Raw genomic sequence first — 24,407 nt, forward strand, 5'->3', positions numbered from 1 at the left:
AGATAGCAGAAGAACAGGTCGAACATTTTGAAGAAGAGAGCAAAGTTTTGAAATTAGATGCTACGCTAGTGTTAAATGCTATGTTATGTTTAAAGAGGGAATGACACTCAAAAAAAAGGTTCACTTTTAGAACATAATCTTCAACACTTTCAGAAGGCAAACAAATTTGAAACACACAATCAAATGGGCAGTCGCAATGAGACGACAATGACATACAGACACTATTACCTGTAAAGTGTTTATGTTCGACAGTTATACTGCCCACGAAAGCAGCCACATTAATATCAAACGTCCTGATTGTTACTTCAGTGCCAAGATTCTGTACCGCTATACCAATCAATGGAATTTCTTTATTGTCTTTAAAACGTGATACATTCAACGCGACCTTAAGAGAGGAAAAAAAAAATATCAGTACAGAGACAAATTCACGTCGTGCTTCCACTACCATAAGAGTCAAAATAGTGCGGCAATATGTATACACATGTACCCATGATGCACTAGAGCGATGATCGCTATTGCACGTCATGTTAGATATGCAATGAATACAATGTCCAAACTTAATATTACATGATATCTAAATATATGTGGCAATCATCGCCAGTTAAATTTACACTTTTCTTGTGACAGCTTTCAGGAAATATATTTGTATTGATCGGAATGTTAATGATTGCCATGGTAACCAGTTTTTTAGGATGTCAGGAATGTGACGGTAAATGGTAGTGGAAGCATCAGCAATATTATGAGCGTAGATGATAAGAGAGAAATTACCAGAAATATTTTAATTTTTATTTTAATTTTTAGCATGATTTAAGAATTTATTTGTTCTCACCCACACATTATTCCAGTTATAACTAATATATATTCAAAGATATTGTTTTTGCATCCAAAAAAATACATACAAATTATTTAATAATAATTATTTTCACAAAATAAATCTGCTAAATTTTTTTTTATATTTTTTCAAAACTTTTGATCAAGATGAGTAGACATTGGGAAATTATATTTATTTGATCCAAAATTAACAAAGAAATTATCAAAAAATACCAAAAATTGACAAAATGTTGTACTGTAAATTATAATATTCAATGTCAATCACTATGTTCAACTGTCAATGTTGAGGTTACATGTAACAGTACACATAGCAACGATGGTCGTTAGGAATCTTGGATAATGTGTGAGCGATACCGATAGGGTGATTTATATTTCCCAACCCATTATACAACCACAAAAAAATGGGAATGTGTTGTAAATAAAAAAAATTAACAAATGACAATGAATATGCATGCATACATGGATCATACACTGAAGGTGGTAGTTTTTATTGGTATTAGGTCTGTCACGTGGTATGGCCTTGTTTTAATTCTTTAAAATGTACATATTCAACTGCAATTTTCAATAATAAATGTGGGTAACTAGAATGTAGAAGAATTGTACAACTGCACATTTATTTTTGGTTGGGGGGTATACAATACAATAACACTTTATGATAAATAAATAAATAATAAATAAATTACAATCCTTTTGGGCTCTGAGTAATAAAGTTAAATTAATAAACATGAACACAAAATAATTATAATAAAAGTATCAAAAACAAAGAAAGTTACTACATGCTTCTTTTTAAGTTTGCATTATCAATGTATTGGATTAGTGTTTTCAGTAAATGTTTTATCTGATACGTTAATGATTGTCTTGAATTTTTCTGTTTTGTCCATCTCATGTAAATTAGTAAATATTTTGTTAAAGTCATCGTAAAGAGTTTTTCTTTCAGAAGAGTAAGAGTATAGGGGTCTGCATTCATGCTGCAAGTAAATGCGTAATAGGCTCATGCGAATGTGTACTTGTGTTCCATTACCGGACACGCATGAGGTACAGCTATCAAGCATGGCATGATGAAGTGAATTTCAAATCAAATTGAGTTTGCTCTCTCTTATTGCTCATTACACTGGATTTGTTACTCAGTTTGAAAACCACTGTACAAGGTACAATGTACATGTATGCAATAGGATCCCTAAACACACTGTGTACGCTTGTTGTTTACACTAAATTTGCATGTATGTGGACATAGCATTTAAGATCCACTTTACAAATTACATACATTACTGTACTGCGCTTCAATTATATACTAGTTTTGTACTAGATTAGCTCAAGTGGAGTAAGTACAACGAAGTTAATTTCAGTAAGCATCAACTTCAGAAGGTGTATATTATACCAATACATAACTATCATCAAGACTGGACCCAGACTAAAGTTGTATCCATACATTAACCATATACAGGTAGAGCTCTAAACCTCAATGACGTGACACACCTCAACCACACCTCAGTAACAAACAAGGCGACACCCCACCACACCTCTGAATACAATACTGTACTGCCAATCACATTTACCAAATAGGGTAGCCCAGCATGCAATGACCAGCCACATCTAAACAAAACTACATACCTCAGTGATGTTCAATTTCAGATACAAAGAAACGAGTTGCGCCCGCATCTCCTGAAATCTTTTCTGAGTTAGCATCTTACGACGACACTTATCATTAAAGTCAATGCCATGCCTAGCAACCATCTCATTCTCATTCTTGCAAGCATCGTAAAACTCATCATCATTATCATCATCATCACTATCGCCATGGTTACCAGATTTGCTACGTACCTCTTTAATTTCAAAGTTTAATTCTAACTGCGTTAGCTGTTCTAACGGCCCCTCCTTGCCAAATTTCTGGATCATGTCTTCTTCGCTCTGCGCCGGTGTAAAGAAATCATCACTCACAGAGCTTTCGGTATCGCTGTCGGATTCCAGAACAACATCAACATCTTGATGGCCGGCTATTTTCAGATTAGTTGGAGCGTGGACTTCATATCCAGCTGTAAGCTGCTCAGGAACCTAGAAACAATGCAGTGACTGTTATAACATTTGCATATTATGTTATGACATTTCAATCTCAATAAACGCTTTTCATAATTCTATAAACAGTTGAATTTTAGCTGCTATGAGTGTTCACGACTTAAAGCTTTAAAGGCGTTTGAATGAACAAATTATGTGAAAATAAATGTTTCAGAATCTTAAGGACCCCGGCGAGGAAATTTCGCAATTTTTTATTCATTTAAGAAAATGTTTCCATCTCAGGAAAAACTAATGTTCAATATATATATATATATACAGATAAAGATAAAAAAAATGCTTTATTCCAATCGTTAATAAGTAAAGTTAATGAAAATACATTAAAATTTCAACAATAGAGGTGCATATTAACTACAAATTGCTTTTAGTATATCCTGGAACAATAAAATATGATTTATTCTAAAAATAGACATGTTACTTGAGCACAATGAGCAAAGAAAATAAATTGCAATGACAGCAGAAAGGAAGCAAGTGTTCAATTACAAATAATCAACAGAGATATCACACCTATTCATAACGGAAAAAAAAAACATCTGGCTAAAAGTTAAAAAAAAAAATTTGTATTTTTTATTTTTGCCAGAATATTATGAAAATTCAAATTCAGCTTACATAAAAACTCAAACAATTTTTTTTTTAGAAGGACTAGAAGGATTGATCAATGTTGAACACAAAACGTTACTATTAAACTGTTTCGACATAAGAGAGGTACTTACTGTCGCAGCCATTTTCTGAGATGCAGAAGGTGATGGGCTGTCACTTTTAGGTAATGGAATACTATCAGCAATTTTAATCAATTCGTGGATCTTCTGATCGGAGATTTGGACGTTTAACTGCGGAAGTTCACCAACTATCCTAACCCTGTAACGAGACTTGCGGTATGAACACAGGATACTCTACAGACATTGGGACTTCTACATTCAGTGATGTAGTTTTGTTTTCAAGTTATGTAGGTAATTCTCAACATACTGGAAAGCTGTGTGCACATGTAATATACATGGGGAAGAAGTGTAACGGCGTGAAGCTAGCTAGGCGATTAGGTGCAGTATGTGAGTGCCGGTTCAAGTCATGCATCCAGTACGTGTTTACTTCGATTTGACGTAGTATTTACCATGCCATTAATCAGTGTTATTTGCTTACTTTACTTTCTATGTCAGCAGCAACTATTATTTTAGTTAATTTAGCTAAACCATAATTTTGTTAATTCAAGATATCTCAAATTTCAAAAGAAAGTATATTCTCACAATGGGATTGTTGGTAGTTTAGCTAAATTAAGAGTCTGTTAATTAAATTAAGAGTCTGTTAATTAAATTAAGAGTCTGTTAATTAAATTCGCTACTAAAAATAGTATGTAGCTATTTCATCAAAGTTTAGTTGCTCTCATCAAGCAGAATTTTGATCAATAACATACTTAATGACATTTTTATTTGTCTATCTATGAAAAATAAAGTACTTATTTCTGTAATACAATCAAATCACATCAAATTGATACAGAAATGTTTTCTTACAAAATGTTCATGTGAAATACTAGTATTATTTGGTCTTTGGTCAATTTTTATGCTACAATGTAAACTAGCCTTGGGTTTATTGCAAGCAGATACTCGCAGAATCATGTTTTGTTATGCGTGTTCATCCTTCATTATTCCTAACCTTTTTACCACCAGACTTTCTCTCCCAAATTTTTCATCACTTTTTTCTTTTATTCTTTAATATTTCTGGAAATGAACATAATTTTGGAGACACAATTTGTCTAAATTTTTTAAGTTTTTACTCAAAAAAAAAAGAAGCTATTTTTGTCCCAATGTTCGGAAGGAAGGTGCAGACTGTAAATGGGAATATATTGTGAATTTGTGATGAAAAGAGCGATCTGGTAGTGAAAAGGTTAAAGTGAACAGGCTTAATGCGAGGTGAAAGTATCTTTTTTTCCACATTTTTCTTAGTAGTGTGAAAGTAACTAAATTGAATGTTTCACAAACCTCTAATCAAACTCAATATACGTGAAATCACTTACTGCGGTACTCGAGTGTCATTGGTCAGCATACATTTATGAAGTTCCACACTCAATTCAGTCGGTTGCAAGACATGTAAGGCCGATTTAGGCTCCAATATGGCTGCCTTCCAATCTTCACCTGCATCGTTGACAAAGAATATGAACAGTTAGAGAAATTTAAAAGTAATCGTATTCAACATAGATTCTATGTGAAGTATATAACCAGAGGTACATTACTTGGTGTTTGCAACGTGCATAGTACTGTATGGTGACATCATGTCAAGATCCCATTCAAGTCTCATCTTGTAGATAGCGAGACTGATGCTACGACCTTCTGACATGAGATAGGCGGTTTGTAATAAAATAATAAAACGTGTATTACCACATTCATAGTGAAAAAATGTAATACATCGAAAATGTACAGAAAATATAGTTATCATAATCTGTCATTTTGTGAGCACCTAGACATTCCAGTATCCTAGTTACCTCGAGCATGCGCATTCAAATTTTTCTGAGTTGCAACGCTTATGCGAGAGCGAGACGGGATGTTGGTATCATATGTCACCGTAGTTGCAAACCCCAAGTAATGTACCTCTGATAAAACGTATGTTAAATTTGTCATTTGTTTTCACAAAATTTTACGACACGCCGTGTGGCGATTGTGTCGCTTTATGTAACAGCGTTACATGTTTGTGCCGCACAAGTATGTCTGCATTAAATCTGCTTCAAGGTCAAGTCCAAGAATGACTTAAGAAAATAATACATTAAAGTCAAAACTTTGAAATATTACCTGGTTTGGCCAGTATAACCTGCACACTCTGTAGTTTTAAACTGAATTTATCGTATGCTTTATTCAGTAAGTCTTCTATTGGTACACATTGCTGCAGGAATCAAACACAACTTTTAGCAAAAATCAAATAAAAAATCACAATAAAAAATGAATAATGATGACAAAGATACATGAGAAAGAAATTGGTCAAAAAGAATTTCATTCATCAATACGTCTTTGAATTTAGCAAAGAACGATTTTGTAACATTATAAACCGTTATTACTTTCGGGTCAAAGGTCGAAAGAGGACTGGTAACCAATCAGGATTAAGAACGTTAGGAGAAAGTTCTCTCATTAAATAACATTTATTTTAGCTGAAATCACAAAATGAGTTTGATATGAATAATTTATTTTCACTGGGTTGTCATGCACCTAATGCAAACCAGTGTGAGAGAGTGGAGGAGAGTAATTTTCATCATTTTTTTGTTTTTTGTTTTTTGTTGCTGATTTAGTAAAAATAGCAAAAATAGAAATCTCTCTTTACACAAACTTGATGAATGAACAATTGAAATGGAAAACTGATTTAAGAATATTTAAAGTAAAAGTTATTAAGTTGTATATGAACATTCAATTGTGAGAAAGAAACGAAACCTGTGACATGATTTTACATACATGTATACATCAATAAATGCTGTATATGCAATTCTGAGATAAACTGTGAAAGATTTCCATCATGAGCATAGAATGGGTTTGTTTGTGAAAAAATAAGTGTTGATCTGTATGCAGTTTCATATTTCCCAATGAATTATGGGTAAACAACAGAAATTGTTACATTTCATTAAAGTCCACATACCATGGTTGACTGCTACAAGGAGGAAGAATTAACAAATTATGAAAGGAACAAAGGAAAGAATAAAGAAATCATTGTTACAGAAATTCTAGAGAAAACAATGAAACCATGGTTACAAAAGATGTAAAGAACAATGAAAAAACAATAAAAGACTACATACATTAATACAGGGACAGGAAACTGTGGCAAACATCAATGATGTTGTCCCATGCAATGTGTCTTGGTGTGAGATGTCCCATAATGTAAGTGTTCTATGTTTTTCCCAATCACATATTTTTCTTGTAGTTTATGTAACTAAATTTTTCGAATACACTGTTTGGGTACTGCTATTCGCATACTGTGACATAGACATGCTTTTGTTTGAAAATCAATGAATAAAAATATTGTCTTATCATTTACTTGCATCAAATCACAAAGTAACTGTCCTGCCAAATGCTGAGACCAAGCCGTTTTGTTACCCTAATTTTGAGATATACTACACTCATTCAAATTCTACTAGTTTATTTCATACTATTAATGTGTTGTGCAGGCACGTTTTTGTTCTGAAATTTATCTGTAGGAAAATGTGTGCGTGCGTGAACAGTGATGCAACTTGATGTGGATTTGAACGAAATATTGCACGTCGAATGTTCAAAATCTCATTCGAATCCCAAGAGACATTACATCAACGAAAAGACCACAGTTGCATGTCCCTGTATTCCCTAGTGTCTTCAGTCAGACATTCTAGAGAAAACAACAGTAACCATAGTTACAAGAGATGGAGAGAACATTGAATAAACAATAAGAAAACAATGAAAATATTGTCACGGACATTCTGGAGAAAGCAATGGAACTTTGGTTACAAAAGACAACAGAGAAACTATTGATGCGGAAATTGTGGAGATCGATAGAATAAATATTTAGAAAGAATAAAAAGAACAGTGTTTGTAATAAAGGATGGAGATAAAAAGGTGACATGCAGGTGACTATACTTATTGGTCGTACTTCTCTGAGAGCTTTAGCCATAGCAAGCTATCATAATAAGGAGTTAACAGGAACACATAGGAAATAAAATAAAACATTATAAGGTAGGTGGGTTAGTTGTTATATAAGAATGTTAATAACAAGGAATATTATAATGAGGCAATTGGCTGCGCTTTGACACTGGCAGTATAGAGCGCCCTCTACCATTATTTATATTGGTAGTCAGAGTTGTTGATAGAGGGCGCACTATAAGTGAAGTCGGTACAGTCAGATGTATAAATATTTGAGAAGAAATTCATAAAAATGTTAATATTTATAAGTTATTTCATGAATTAAGAAAAACTTTACAAATAGTTTGTAAAAGGGTTACAAAAACATTCATATAAAAAAAAAAATGCCTTGTTTTTTTACACACATAGGCGATAGAATCTTGCTCCATTAATTGTTGCATCTGATTGGCCGCAGGGTAGGGAAGCAAAAAATAATTGTTTCTAACATGAACAATATCAAAAATTATGCAGGATATTTTTTTTCCTGGTGAAATTTATTTTCAGATAAGAAATACTGATATCAGAAATAATAGCATGCTGAAAATAAATGCAAATATAATTATTTACAATAATATATGACCAGCCAGTTCTGATTGTAGAGGTTGCGACATATTTTGAGAAAGTAAACATGTAAAGCGTATATGCAAAACTTCAAGTTCAATGCATAGAACAATCCCTTCTGAATAGTGTCACACACACTTTCAAAATATTAGCGTTAATTAAACATGGCAAGCACGCTAAAAAGCAAGCACACAGATTGAAAGCACATAATACGGTGACATATAATAAAACAACGCTTCACAAGAAATAAATACGAGACAATCAGAATATTTTTTATTCTTCACATAAGTTAACGATCACAGTCGTTGCACTGTGCCATGTTCGATATAGGCTACATGTAACATATACAATATACATGTATGAATACACATGTATATTGTTTACATGTGTGGGGAATATGAACATGTGCTGTGTGGCGACTATGACCCTTGAAAAAAAAAAATTGTGTTAATTATAAAAAAACATTATGTTTACAGACAAGGGTAAATTACCAAGGGTGCACAACTCCCACTAACACAAAGTGTGGTGATATTGTGAGAGAGTAGTTTTATCCTAACACCAATGTATCTAAACGCATTTTAAGGATGGAGACGTCATAATTTTTACATACAGATTTCCTGAAACTTTGCTAAGTCATTCAACATCTCTGGCAAAAATGAAAAAAATTTGTAAAAAAACTTACAATACTCAAACTAGTATCTGAATTATGAACCTCAACTGTATAACCCAATTTGCAATTCAAAATGTTTGCCAGTTATCTTGTCAAATCCAACTTTAACTCAAACTGCGGTCATCGCAGCTGATATTCCACCAATGCATATTACGATTTCAAGTATTTGCTTCCAATATTACAGAAGTTACACATCCCTGTAATTTCAGGCTGATTCAAATTTTAGTTGTACTGAAACACTAATCAATTTATTCAAGCTAAGTGTTCATAGTAAGACCTCTTAGCTTGCTTTTGTTTTTCACTCACCTGTCGTCTCCACTCAGCCAATTTATCTGCTTGTAGGCTTTGCATTTTAAAATCACCCAAGTTGGCAATTATCAGAGATGCAGAACTGATATAAGAGAAAAACACAAGAAGACACAGTTGAGTCAAAGCATATATACAAGGCAGAATTTGATCCAAAAAAAAAAAAAAGGTCAAAGAAATTGGCTGTGCGTGGAAGCTTTCAGTAAACATGGCGTACTTACCAAGTTTACAAGAGCAAACATTGGGTTTATCTTCCCAATTATTGATTAGCTAGTCATTAAAAATTAATTGGAGATGTATTTGGGCAAATGACTCTTTAACCCTATGAATGGCTGATATTATTCTCATAAAAAATTCAAAATAATTTCATATTTTGTATAAAGTTTTGCTCAATTTTATCAACAGTTTAGATATTGCTTTAACTTTTTGATCAAAAAGTTTTGTCAATTTTTGTCCATATATCAAATGGGGAGAACCAGACTGTACAAAATCATTTTGTAGGTGGTACCAAAAGTTGACAATGAAGCTGAGGGGTTAACCACTTCTCCCTACCCGTCTGCCTGAGGACATTCGGGTCTCTGTCGGGGCGGGATGCAAATCATAAGTGTGTTTGCTTATTGAGTTGAATTGTCTAGTTAGACATCAAAATGTTTTCTATAACTATTATTCCATTTGCTGTATTATTTCTGTGCAGCAATAGCTTTGATGTTTAGTTTAGATTATTTGTATTCCTAATATTATATCATATTTGACCTATGACATTATTACTGCGATCAGTGATTGGTTTCGAACCAACCTATCACAACTTGAGTTTTGTGTCATGTGATACTTGAGAACGTTGTGGTTCCGCCGATGTTGATTTTTCCTGTTTCATAGTTCAATAAATGTCAATTCTGACATGAAACTTTCCAACTTCGTTAATTATTCCGACTCACAGTATACAGTGGCTATACTCTGAGACATATCACAGCCACAGACTCATTAGCAATTTCCCTCTTTTTCACTGCAAACAGGCAGGTCCATAATAGTTTCTAAATGCTAAATAAATATTTTTTTTTTATTTGAGCCATATTATGATTGTTCCGTTACTTTTAAACCTACCTGTCATATATTCCATTCTCTGGTATGATAGCGTAGGAACCTTTGATGTCCACGCTGATATCAGTGACTTTACGAGACTGAATCATATAGTTCATACCAGTAGCACTCTGGTTCCTTATTGTATCCAAAGTAGACATTGCAGCAGCTTGAAGCCTGTAAAACAAGTCATTGAAAATGACACAGTCCTCGTTAAATTTTTGAAAGTTCTCTTTGTGCTCGTCATATTAAAGCAGAGCGGTTGTCGCAATCGTGTCCTTGAAACTTGAATTCCAAGGGGCGTATACAACAGATTGTTTATTTACATCAAAACATGTGTTCCGTGTAGTAGTAATATGGCCAAAAATAAAAACAGTCGTTATTCGGCAATCTTTGATCTGATTATGAAACACACTGATATGTATGATGTATGTGCCAAATACGAATGAAAATGGTACATAAATTGTGGAAATATAGTAGTAAGGTCAAAAAGTCAGATGGCTGTCAATCGGCCATCCTTGACCAGATTTTGAAACAAATTGTCATGGACATGCATCCTAACATGTATAAAGTACATGTATGCGCCAAATTTGAATGAGAACTGTTAGAGCACGTCCAAGATACCGCATAAAAAAAAAAAAAAAGATGCCTGCCAGTCGACCATCTTTGATCCAATTGTGAAATAAATCGTCATGGACATATATTCTAACATGTATAATCTATGTACCAAGTTTGAATGAAAACGGACAAAGCATGTCCAAAATAAAACATTTTCAAAAAACAAGATGGCTGCCAATCGGCCATTTTGAATCAAATCGCTAAACCACTGCATGTGCATATGTCCCACATAAAGTACTAAGCACATGCAAAGAATGAACGGAATCGGTCCAAGGGATTTTGAGATATGACTCCGGATGGACGCACAGACGGACGGACGGAGACCGAATTATAAGTCCCCGTTTTCGGACTTTGTCCAAACGGGGACTAATAAAGAGTTCATTATAATTCACACTTATTTGAATCTCATTGTATTAATGGTATTGTAAAATCTGTACTAGAAGCCACAACTATTAATTAAAATGGTATATTGCAACAGAGGGGATGCTGCTTCTATTAGAGCATCTACACATATGAGAATTGGTGAATTTTCGGTACTCAATCCTCCGAAAATGGGTATGGCTTCTATTAAGGATACAGCTTCAAATTTTCGGTACATATAAAACAGCTCTACTCACTCGCTAAGGTGCACATCTTCTGGTGTTTTGAAAAAATCAGCAACATGGTTGATTGTCACCTGAAATTCAAGGAAAGATAATTATGAATCATAACATTTGGGGTAACGTAGTTTTTGACTTAAGATTCTCAATTGTATCATCTCAATCCAAAATAGTCACCTAAGAAAGTAGGGTTTAACGCTATAGGTTGTTGCACTTGTTTACATTTTTCATGCACGCACATTTGCTGTGAGTAAACTGGTCATTCAGTGCTGATAAAATAAATGTGTTATTTGAAGCTTTCAGTACTGTAAAATCTGTATTTGAAGCCGCAGCTTCTATTAAAATGGTACAATTCAACAGAGGGGATGCGGCTTCTATTAAAGCATCTACACATATGAGAAATGATGAATTTTTGGTTCCCAATTATTCCAAAAAAATGGGTGCGACTTCTATTAGGGATGCGGCTTCTAATACAGATTTTATGGTATTGATTATTCATGTATGTATTCCTGTTAATAAAACAACTTTAACAGGCAATCATGTTGTCACCGCAGATTGCAATCCAGTGTTGATCAGTGAGCGGCATTTGTTATCACACATTCAAATGCTGGTTGGCCATAATGTAAACATGATGTCATAGAGCAAATTCTGCAAATGTTAGCTTTTTGTCATTTATTTGATGAAACTTTCATTCAGCAAAAAATAAAGAATTCTGCTTTAACAAAATTTCGTCATATTTTACTAATCAGCATCCACCCCTAATATTGAACATTAATCATATAATGGGGTCAAAGTTCATACTCACGGCATCATAGATAATTTCCAGTGGTCTTGATGTAACCGTTATCCTTTGATCTGCTTTGCCATCTAAGGGATTGGTTTCTACTTGTAAATTTAACAGGGACAGAACTGACCCGCCATCTCCTTTCTGGGACTTCACCATCTGTGGTATTTCACCATTTTCATGCTGAGCACCGAACACACTGAAGGAATCAATCTTGGATTCCAACCTATAACAAAATGAAACTTGACATTTTAGACAGTGAAATCACATGTCACAATTCCAAATTTGAGTGCATAATTTTATGGGATAGATACATGTATGTTGCATGAGCAGACATGCTTTGTGATTGGTGAAGTTGTGATAAATCACTGTTCTATTCAACTATGATTTAGAATTGTATTATATGGTCTATTTTCCTTGATGTTTAGAGTAGTAGTAGTAGTAAAATTTGTAGTAAAGCCATGCCATTCATGTACTGTGAAATTCACTACTAGAAATACATGTATATGCAATTTCAGGACTCGTTAAGACAAAACTTTGCGAAAGCCTGCACTGACACGCAATACACCCAGAGAAATTGAACTGCTGTAAAATAAGTTTACAGTATCCATACAGTTTGTGTAGTTTTATGCACAAAGATTTAATTCAGCAATCGATGCAAAAAACAGTAACATAATCGGTCCAGAAACAAACAAAAACCATAGTTAAACTCTGGTAACCTTGCCCTTTGTTATATAATATTATTCCCTTTATCATAGTTTGTTTCAATATGAATATGCATTGTCATAATTAAATTTGAATACAAACAAGTTTTGAGGTTGAAACAACAGTGGAGAAGCAGTCAACCGAATGTCTTGATAGATGTAAATATCTTCAAAAATATTGGTGCCTAATTTGTTTAATTATTTTAAGGGACATAATTTCAGCTTTATTCAAAGTAATTCAGATATTTTAGTATAAAAACAAATGCCTCATCTCAGAAAAAAAGTGCTGCATTTAGACATGAATAGATTCATAAACCATGCAAGATAACAGAAAATCTCAGCTGGCTTTTGTCCAAGTATTTTGTACAGGTGTATGTCGAAAATTAATGATTCACTGAGACAAATATGAACTGCCTTATTATATTCATTGTGTGATTATTGTATTATTTGAAAAGTAAAAAAACACCCTCAATGAATAGCTATCATGTTGCAAGCTCTGCTTTGTATGCAAATCAACTTAAATAGTTTAATAGTTGGTGTCCAGTGGAAAGAGAAGTCAACAGTACTGTTGCCTCCTGAGAATCTACATCTTCAAACAATGCAATCTTTGTTTTTGAAGTGCATCTTTTAAATTAGTCTTACAAAAACTCTATCATTCTGTTCTAATAGCTGAAACAAATTCCTGTGAATTTTTATTTGTCAAATACAGAATACATATCTTGGAGTACACTTTACTTTTCAAAATGTGGATGCAACGTTTTGCTTTTTATGTAATTTTTCTGTATTGTTTTTGATTTGATAACTTTGAACTTATGATACACATTTGCAAACCTACCAATAAAATATTTACAGAAAACAAGATGTCAGAAAAACAATATAAGCACTCGTATGAACTGGGTGCCAAACAAAGTCTGTTAGACTGTGCAAAAACTCTCTCCCTGAGTTGGTTTTGAAACCCAGCCTAGTATTCCCATGAGATTTGGGAAATACATTACCAACGATATTATTACAAGATAAATGATTTGCTTCATTGAACACAGACAACAATGCATATTTCCATTGAGATCAGTGACCTTTGAATGTGTATCACCAGTGATCAGTCAAATAGAAACAGTCAAAATATTTTATCAGATTTTCTCAATTTTTGCATGGTATTTTCATACAGGACATATGTTGTTCATACTCAGGGAAGACTTTATACTGATGAATTTGGTGACCAAGTTTGATGAAGTTTGGAATAGAATTAGTAAAGTTATTGTGCACACAATAACAATTATTAACGAGGACGACAACGATGACGCCGGCGACAACGCAGTTCAGAAATTTTTCCCTTAATATACCTTTCCCTTCCATCTTTGATGGTACGGGCAAGGTAAAAACAGTCCTGGGTTGATTATCCATTTAATTTTCATGATTTTATGTGAAAACATAATTTAGTTAAAATTTAAAGAGCCAAAATAAATTTCCCTGCTACAAAATTTGCAACAATTTGTCTCCCAAAAAATTTAAATGGTTTGCAATAGAACTAATCACCCTAAAAAAAAACAAATTCAGAATATTTTCTCACATATCTAATATCTCATATTTGTTCAGAATAGAAAAAAGGAAGTTGATCTAGACTACCAATACAATATACAATTTTACGTTGCGAGATCTCACGAGATGCATGATAGACGCACGTCGAACGTCTGCCTCAAAAATCGAACGATTTGATTTTGAACTCGAATTTCTTTATTTCGTAACTCACATCGACCGGCCGATCTTCGACAAAAGGATATTGCTTTTGAATACGCTCACTTAATCAAATTGTCTATCATCAAATGTGTACAGCACATTATTAAGCATGGAAATGCCCCCCAAAATATCCCACGTGATCTTTGATGCCACTATGACCTTTGTTTGTCCTGTTTTTACGTTCGATTTCATTACACTATAATGGTGATTGTCAAGTAGGGCGGGCCATGCACAAAACCAATTACTGTACACTTTAATATATAGAGACTTCAAATTTGATGAAAGCTGCTCGGACCGACAAATATCAAATGAAACGAACGATTGGTAATCATAGTCCTTGGAAATTATTCAATATAACCAGACATTTTGGACAAAGTATCCTCCCTCAATGATACAACTGTACATATGAACAGAGTGAGAAACTGTAGAAAAATAGTTGATAGAACAAAACATGTCTAATAACTAGTAGAATAGAATATTATATATATAATTATATAATGACATAAACAGTTTATTAACTTTATTAGTTTCAATAGTTTCAAGTCTGAAAATAACTTCATCTTCTCCGCATCTAAGTTTATTTTCATTGGCGGTATCAAAATGAAATGGACCTAACTGAAATGCAATGCCCCCTTAGAAATAAAATGCTATGACACTGAATAAAGACGATTCTCATACCTAGTGTATTGTAAACGTTCAGCAAGGTACCATGATAAGTTTCTCATATTGTAGTAAATGCAGGAAAAAGTTAACGATGCAACTTTATGGAATGAATAAACTGTTTATGTCATTTCCGATAACTACCATTTGAAATATGTTAGGAAGGTATAGAAGTTTATAATTGTGTATGTAACTATCACGAACTATTATGATAATTTAAAAACAGAATGATATGAATTCAGAAAGCCACTATGATTCCCTGTATTTACAAAATCATTTTCAAATTCATTACTACAAAATGTATGAATTTCTCTGACTCAACTTGTGACAGTGCAGACAGAGATCAACTTCTAATAACAGTACACAAATTCTAACAAAAATAAAAACACCAAGGCATGCAAACATTACCTTAAAGATGAAATTATAAAATGCTCCTCTAAGTCGGCACTGCAGCCAAAATGAGGAAAATCGTGCTTGTTATTGAGGTGAAGTGGATGAGGTGAATATTAAAAGGAAACTTTATAGATTGTAATGATAAATCCCATGTATTGTTAAAGTAAAATAAAGTCAGATTCTTTAGCGACAAATGCCACAGTGGTGATATGCAAATGATATGCAAATAATATTCAAATTACACAAATTCAAGTGTCACAGGGATGGATGTAAGCAATGTCAGCCACTGCACTAATTTTGGTTTTATTTCTAATATGAATAGCTCATTTATATATACCCAGATTCTAATATGGCAATAATCTGTCATGTTTAGGCTGAGAATATTACTGTCCTGTCACCCATCTACATTGTCGCTAAGAGAAACGACAAAGTGTTTTAACCATGAACATATTAAATATACAAAAAAGTATTAATACTTTCACCAAATTTAAATAAATAACATAACCATAGCTAGATACAGTTATAATTAATATTATTAACCAGACAGGTCCTTAAGATGTACTGTAAAACATGTTGAAAAAGCGGCATGCAATTTTAGCGAATTGTGGTAAAATGACGTAATAGCGAAATGTTGATTTAGTGAATCTCTCTTGTCATTGTTGATTTCTTTGTTTGGTGGCCATTTTGAATTTATAATAAAGTCATTCGCGACATCTTGAATTAGCGAATCAGTTCTCTCGCTAAATTTGCGAAAAAGACATGCTCGTGAAAAAGACATGTTTTACAGTATACCATATCGTGCAAACAATTTGGGGGTTGGATGTGGGTGGAGAAGGGGCTCAGCTCAGTTTTTTAATTAGAAAAACATGCTGAATATTTATATTTTATGGTAATCAATTCAGCAACGTCATGCTGTTGTACCACAGATCCATGCTTGACTCATCACCCGGCCAGCTGGTACTCATTGACGGGGCATTCAGACATTCAGGCATCAGAAACAGACTCCAACGTGATGCCATTCTGAAAACTAGAAATACTACAAGCCTGTAAGCACAACATTGTGCCAATGCAACTAACGATCTTTTCCACACTACAAATGTATTTAATTAATTAAAAGCACACCATGCTCCATGCATACACTCTATCAACACATTTCCGAGCTGCACTTACCTAATTGCATTGCCAGAAGGTCTTTGCTGTAGTGATGCGTACAAGTCGTCAACAACTACCTTGACAATATCTGGCTGTTTGAGGTCAGTGTCGCGTAACTGTAATGACGTCTTTTTTAACGTAAAATGAAGCTTCATACCAATATACTGTAAACGAATCAGGTCAGGTCATACAAGGTCAATCACTTTCAAGTTCCAGTTTAAGAAAATACCATGTGTTTAGCAACATATTCACATGTGGAACAAATGCATTATTTACGCCAAATTCAAAAGCATGTTTATTTGACACAAACCACTGTCCATTACGACAAGACTTGCTAATCTGCAGTAAACGTTTTTCGTGGCATACATGTGCCAAATGATACAGTGTACATTTATTTACTAATCAATGTCAATATGGCCAACAATTTCCTTCTCCAAAAAAAATCATTTACATGATTAAGGCTGATCTTAATTTGTGCAGAAAAATGGACTTGATCACATAATAGATCAATTATTAATGGAACCATAAATAATTTGGATAATCCAAAATTCAAATCAAAATTACACTAAAGCATCACAATCGTTAATTGGTAAAACGTGTGTGAGTAGAGTGAGAAACTGAAACTTTATCACACTTCAAGTAGACTTGGGCATATTCTCACAGATATAATAGTGAGAATCTAAATTCTCATCACTTCATTGGTGAGATTTGCACTCTGGTCACAAAAAATGATACAATTACATGTATACCTGTATGGGACCCACACATGATGAACAATGCATTTAAAATACATTGTTTACAAGAAATTATGACATGCAATGATGATTGCGAATTCAACAGGCATAAAAGGTCAGCAAAGGATGACTATCAAGTTCAAAGCTGAAACTTACGTCAACTGGGAAAGTTGGATCTTCAGCGCCGCTTTCACTGTATCCGATAGCTTGAAACAATTTCGCTTTCTCTGCAGGTGACATTGCCTCAGCAAATTGGCTCTTATATTTATTTTCTTCCGTTTCTTCTGTTTCTTTTTTCTTCTTGCCACCAAAGTAACCGCCGAACCACCCTTTACTTTTGCCCTTCTCTTCGGATTTACTTTTCGTCACTTTACTCCCCGATTTGGCGACCTCAGTCTCGGCTTGCTGCCTGGCCAGCACGATGTTGAAAACATTCAAGTGCTGTTCATAACTCTGAAATGAATTTGAATTATTATGTTTTTCGTAACTTGTCAAACAGTCATTTCTGAGATTTTTTTCCAGGCTTTTTAGAAAAAGGGTACATACTATACTGAGCTTGCCTGGGATGTGATTGTGTGGACTAATATTATCATGATAGTTTTTTTTTTATTATAAGTGTATCTCTTATACAAGTACACAATAACCAAAACTTGCATGTCATGTACAATGTATACTGCCATATTAATATGTACTAACTAATTCCAACCATAGACATACCAATATCATTTACGTAATAGAATGCGCTACATACTAATAGAACAAATCGGTATTATAGTAGTTTGTTGCGACTACGCTGTCATGGAATAACTCAATAACAGCCAACTATAGTACCATAGCAGTAAAATGGCTGAAAAAACAATTTTCACTGCTAATTATTTTCATTGATTTGAAGACGTTATGGCATTCGTCAAGACAACATTTCCTGAAAGCCACTGACAGTCGATGTCATAGAACCCCAGAGAAATGTTCACAGCTATAAAAGTTTGCAATTTTCACTGACTCACAACTTTTGCAAAAATTTGTCTTTCGCTACAGTATACATCATGGAAATATTGAGAGAATTTTAATCTAATAGGTAATATGCATATAATGCTTTGATTATACTAGTACTCAACCAGTATCACATTAGACAAACAGGATAAAGTTACTCGTTTATGGATAATTTCTGCACTGATCTGATCATGAAAACTATGGCATTTCACTAGACTCGATTATTAGACTACCTATGTTCCAATGTATAAACTGTTTCAATTTATTTTCAGACAAACAGCAAAATATGAATATATTTCACACATATATAGTGAATCAGATATACTCGCTGCCAAATATATTATTCCCAAAACAACAGAAATTTTAATAATCACCTCAAACATGATGTCTACTTTTATCACATTTCACAAAATAAACAAGCAGCCTGTCGGCTGAGATAGCTCCGCTGTTAGCAATGCACATGGCAATTAAAGAACAGAAGATATCATTAGAAAATGAACAAATCTGAGAGAGGTCCACATGTAGTACCTATATGTATAATATATCAAAGCAATTGGACTTGCGGTTTTCAACAAGAAGTCGAAAATATCACTTTTTACCAAAAATTACAAAAATATTCATCAAAATTAGAGAATTAAAGATATCATTATGAAATGAACAAATCTGAGAGAGGTCCACATGTAGTACCTATATATGTAATATCAAAGCAATTGGACTTGCGGTTTTCAACAAGAAGTCGAAAATATCACTTTTTACCAAAAATTACAAAAATATTCACCGAAATTAGAGAATTAAAGATATCATTACAAAATGAACAAATCTGAGAGAGGTCCACATGTAGTACCTATATATGTAATATCAAAGCAATTGGACTTGCGGTTTTCAACAAGAAGTCGAAAATATCACTTTTTACCAAAAATTACAAAAATATTCACCAAAATTAGAGAATTAAAGATATCATTACAAAATGAACAAATCTGAGAGAGGTCCACATGTAGTACCTATATATGTAATATCAAAGCAATTGCACTTGCGGTTTTCAACAAGAAGTCGAAAATATCACTTTTTACTAAAAATGGCAAAAATATTCACCAAAATTAGAGAATTGAAGATATCATCATGAAATGAACAAATCTGAGAGAGGTCTACCCAAGGTACATATACACCAAGTATCAAAGCATTCAGGCTTGTAGTTTTCAAGAAGAAGTCGAAAAAGTAAAACATTGACACGGACGACGACGACGACGGACGACAACGGACAATCACTCATATGATAAGCTCCGCTCGACAAAGTCGACAGCGGAGCTAAAAACAAGCAGCCTATCGGCTGAGATAGCTCCGCTGTTAGCAATGCACATTTCAATTAAAGAACTGAAGACATCATTAGAAAATGAACAATATGAATAGTATCAAAGCAATCGGACTTACAGTTTTTAACAAGAAGTCGAAAATATCACTTTTTACCAAAAATGACAAAAATATTCACCAAAATTAGAGAATTAAAGATATCATTACAAAATGAACAAATCTGAGAGAGGTCCACATGTAGTACCTATATATGTAATATCAAAGCAACCGGACTTACAGTTTTCAACAAGAAGTATCACTTTTTACCAAAAATGACAAAAATATTCACCAAAATTAGAGAACTGAAGATATCATCACAAAATGAACAAATCTGCGAAAGGTCTACATGTAGTATCTATATATGTAATATCAAAGCAATTGATCTATTGGTTTTTAACAAGAAGTCGAAAATATCACTTTTTACCAAAAATTACAAAAATATTCACCAAAATTAGAGAATTGAAGATATCATTACAAAATGAACAAATCTGAGAGAGGTCCACATGTAGTACCTATATATGTAATATCAAAGCAATCGGACTTGCGGTTTTTAACAAGAAGTCGAAAATATCACTTTTTACCAAAAATGACAAAAATATTCACCAAAATTAGAGAATTGAAGATATCATCACAAAATGAACAAATCTGAGAGAGATCCACATGTAGTACCTATATATGTAATATCAAAGCAATCGGACTTGCGGTTTTTAACAAGAAGTCGAAAATATCACTTTTTATCAAAAATGACAAAAATATTCACCAAAAATAGAGAATTGAAGATATCATCACGAAATGAACAAATCTGAGAGAGGTCCACATGTAGTACCTATATATGTAGTATCAAAGCAATTGGACATGCGGTTTTTAATAAGAAGTCGAAAATATCACTTTTTACCAAAAATATTCACCAAAATTAGAGAATTAAAGATATCATTACAAAATGAACAAATCTGAGAGAGGTCCACATGTAGTACCTATATATGTAATATCAAAGCATTTGCACTTGCGGTTTTTAACAAGAAGTCGAAAATATCACTTTTTACCAAAAATGACAAAAATATTCACCAACATTAGAGAATTGAAGATATCAACATGAAATGAACAAACCTAAGAGAGGTCTACCCAAGGTACATATACACCAAGTATCAAAGCATTCAGGCTTGTAGTTTTCAAGAAGAAGTCGAAAAAGTAAAACATTGACACGGACGACGACGGACGACGACGACGGACGACGACGGACAATCACTCATATGATAAGCTCCGCTCGACAAAGTCGACAGCGGAGCTAAAAAAAAAGAATTTTTAAACATAGTTTAACTCTGGTGACCTTGCCCTTTGTTATATTATATTATTTCATTTATCATAATTTCTTCCATTATGAATATGCATTGTCATAATTAATTTTGAATTAAAACAAGTTTTAGGATTGGAACAGCCGTGTGAAAGCAGTCTACTAAAAGTCTTTGGTTGATGTACGAAAAAAAAATGTAAATATCTTACAAAAACATTGGTGCCTAATTTGTTTAATTATTTTGAGTACATAATTTCTAGTTGGCTGAACAGGATGAAAAATTGTAGTTGCATTGTTGTATTCATTCATAGCACATATTTGAAACAGAATACATGTGGGGGAATATAATTCATGGCGCATATTTGGGCCAAAATATCTCTTTACAAGGGAATTATTATTCATAGTCTTTGAGGAGATATAATTCACATCACACATTGGGAGCAGAAAATCTGTTTGGGGGATGGGGGGGGGGGTAATAATATATATTGGAAGCAGAATAACCACACATTGGAGACATAAAATTAGCATATCTCTGTGTAGGGGTATAATTCAGGCACATAATGGGGGCAGCATATCTGCATGCAAGATGGTATAATTTATGTCAATTCAGGGCAAAAATTGAGAGCAGGCTATAGTTTTCAATTTTTTCATGTTATTTTCACACAGGACATCTGTCGCTCAAGCTAAGGGAAGATTTTATACTGATGAATTAGGTCACCAAGTTTGATAAAATTTGGAATAGAATAAGTAAAGTTAATGTGCACACATTAACAATTATTAACAACAACAACGACGATGATAGGGACAAGGTAAAAATGTTAGCCAAAATTAATAAATTATAGAAAACAAGCCATGCATGGCACAGACTCCGTTAGTTATCCAATTTAGGAGATATAATTTTGTTTATAGTAATATAGCTTGAATATAAACATGTCAGGAATATGATTATGATGATTGTTTAACATTAAAATCTGATTGTCAAACGAGTATTGAGAGATATTGCTCTGGAACAGCATTCAAACTCAGCCATTTTGAATACATGTATATATCTATAACATGATGTATAACAAATATATAAAATTTGAACATAATCAGTCAAAGCATGTCAGAGATATGGCTCTATAAGCCCAATCATTAAAACAAAATGGCCGCCAGACAGCCGATCTGAAAAATAAAATGATGTGCATCAGGAACCCATAATGTCTGATGAATGTACCAAGTTTGAACGAAATCCATTCATAAATGCCAGAAATGCTTAATATTTGATGATTTTTTAGCACAAAAATGGCCACCATTCGGCCATTTTGAACATGATCGTCAAACTAATATACCGTACTCGACCGCGTAAGCGCCCAGAGGCCTCAACTCAGGCAATCACGATTTTTTAGGGGTGGGCGCTTACCCGAGCACCCCCCTCGAAAAAGAGTGCGAATGAAAAATTTGATTCATCAAGTAACAGATTACGTCATTGATTTTCACAATGAAGAAACAGAAATGATCACAAAAAATATGCACATTTTATTACAATATTAATTACGTACCACCAGAATTTACGAAATTAAAAACATTTGAGTCTGTTGGAACACAGTCGAAGTCAAAATTGTCATATTATCTCCACTGACAAAGGTGTTGGATCGTACGCAAACTCTCGATGAAAATCACTTTCCGCCATGATGCATTTGCAGATTTCACCAGCAGTGGTGTCCTTTGACCTAATGGGTCAAGTTGGTTATTAACCAATCACAATGCTGTGTTGTACTGACGCAATTCTTCGGAAATTCCCGAAGACTTTCCGGTAACGCAATGCGGAAGTGAATTATCGATGTCGAAGTACGATCTCTTGGAATTGATTTCAGCGAATAAACGACATAGTTTTTCCAAAAAACTAGTAACTAGCCATTTTTGAGAGGTAAACTGAATATGGCATGAAATATTTACCGCATTTTACTTGTATTAACATATCATTGTCGAAGCGTAGTTTACGCACGGTTACCGTGTTCTACGCATTCACAACATGTTCACAGTGGTCGATATCCACGCTGTATCATATAAAAACGATTACCAAGATTCATTACGCAAGACCAAGTTTTAAATTAGTTACATTTTGAAGGGGTGGGCGCTTTGCCGAATGTGACCCCGAATATAAAAATTGCGCAAAAGTGGGGGGTGGGCGCTTGCCCGGGCATGGGCGCTAACGCGGTCGAGTACGGTATTTGTATATCTATGACATGATGTATAATGAAAATTTGCACATAATCAGTAAAAGCAGAATATGACGCAAGAACCACATTAATTATAACAAAATGGCCTTTTGAATTTTATCTGAAAAACATGTACATGTATGATGTATGTGTGAAGTTTGATTATGATTGGTCCAGGCATTTCTAAGATACAGGTCCAGATGCACGCACGCACGTGCGCACTCGCACGCACACACAAGGGTAAAAACATAAGTCCCAGTTTTCGGACTACGTACGAATGGGGACTAAATATGCAGGAATTTACAATAAGGATATACTTTCATAAATGAGAAATGCAAGTCTATGTCCTTAGATTTATTTTTCCTTTAAAATATTGCAGATCTGTGTTGTGGCAAAATATTAAGTGACAAAAAAAAGATCAACCTGCACACCCAAATACATACATTTTTGTTAGGCCTTACAGTAAACACAAGTGTATGATGCGCATATTAATAACTATAAGACTCACATTAATAGTGTCCAGTAACTTCTTTGTTGGCTTTTTTGTTTTTAGTTTTTCTTTCCACACTTCTTTGTACTGTTTACCCAGTTCTCTATGTTTGCTCATACTAGACCATGACCACATACTTGATCTCCGTTTCACTGTCTCTTCTAATATACTAGACTGGGCATAATGCCACCTGCAAACAAAAACCAGATATATGTTGATGTCAGGAATAATAACGTATAAAGTGTACGCAACTGGTGTGGTTTGCGATGAAAATCCTATGAAGTCACACACAGAAAACAACCATTTTCTTTTTACTGCGAGATCCCGCGTTATGCATGAAATCAAACATCGAAACAGGACGTACAAAGGCCATAGCATACTGTTGTAGTGGTACCAAAACATGGCGAGGGATTTGCCAAATGTATTTGTTGGATATTTCCATGCCTAATGATATGCTGTACACATTTGATGATGGTCAATTTTGATGAAGTAAGGGTATTTCAATGTCATATTCCCCTACAAATGATTATGACATTGAACTATACAAAAAGAAATTCAAAATCAAACCATTCAATT

At 33.7% G+C, this 24,407-nt stretch overlaps 1 protein-coding gene across 12 annotated transcripts in view; it reads right to left on the reverse strand.

Moving 5' to 3' along the window:
- Positions 1-24,407, reverse strand: part of LOC100366588 (intermembrane lipid transfer protein VPS13A-like) — a 135,933-nt gene that overhangs the window by 69,489 nt on the left and 42,037 nt on the right. For 8 of the 12 annotated variants that reach the window (XM_085495448.1, XM_085495456.1, XM_085495454.1 and 5 more), the window contains 14 exons: positions 23,850-24,021; positions 17,669-17,965; positions 16,797-16,942; positions 15,642-15,680; positions 12,157-12,361; positions 11,370-11,428; positions 10,159-10,311; positions 9,058-9,142; positions 7,492-7,518; positions 5,679-5,769; positions 4,910-5,027; positions 3,615-3,759; positions 2,653-2,883; positions 229-385 (listed from right to left, as the gene is read on the reverse strand). In XM_085495448.1, the coding sequence (XP_085351574.1) occupies positions 229-385; positions 2,653-2,883; positions 3,615-3,759; positions 4,910-5,027; positions 5,679-5,769; positions 7,492-7,518; positions 9,058-9,142; positions 10,159-10,311; positions 11,370-11,428; positions 12,157-12,361; positions 15,642-15,680; positions 16,797-16,942; positions 17,669-17,965; positions 23,850-24,021 (1,925 nt within the window). The remainder of the gene's footprint in view (positions 1-228; positions 386-2,652; positions 2,884-3,614; positions 3,760-4,909; positions 5,028-5,678; positions 5,770-7,491; positions 7,519-9,057; positions 9,143-10,158; positions 10,312-11,369; positions 11,429-12,156; positions 12,362-15,641; positions 15,681-16,796; positions 16,943-17,668; positions 17,966-23,849; positions 24,022-24,407) is intronic. The other 4 variants (XM_085495458.1, XM_085495453.1, XM_085495450.1 and 1 more) reach the window with 2 other exon arrangements.

Source organism: Saccoglossus kowalevskii, chromosome 21 (assembly GCF_978046115.1).
Source record: "Saccoglossus kowalevskii chromosome 21, keSacKowa6.1, whole genome shotgun sequence".
NCBI lineage: Eukaryota > Metazoa > Hemichordata > Enteropneusta > Harrimaniidae > Saccoglossus > Saccoglossus kowalevskii.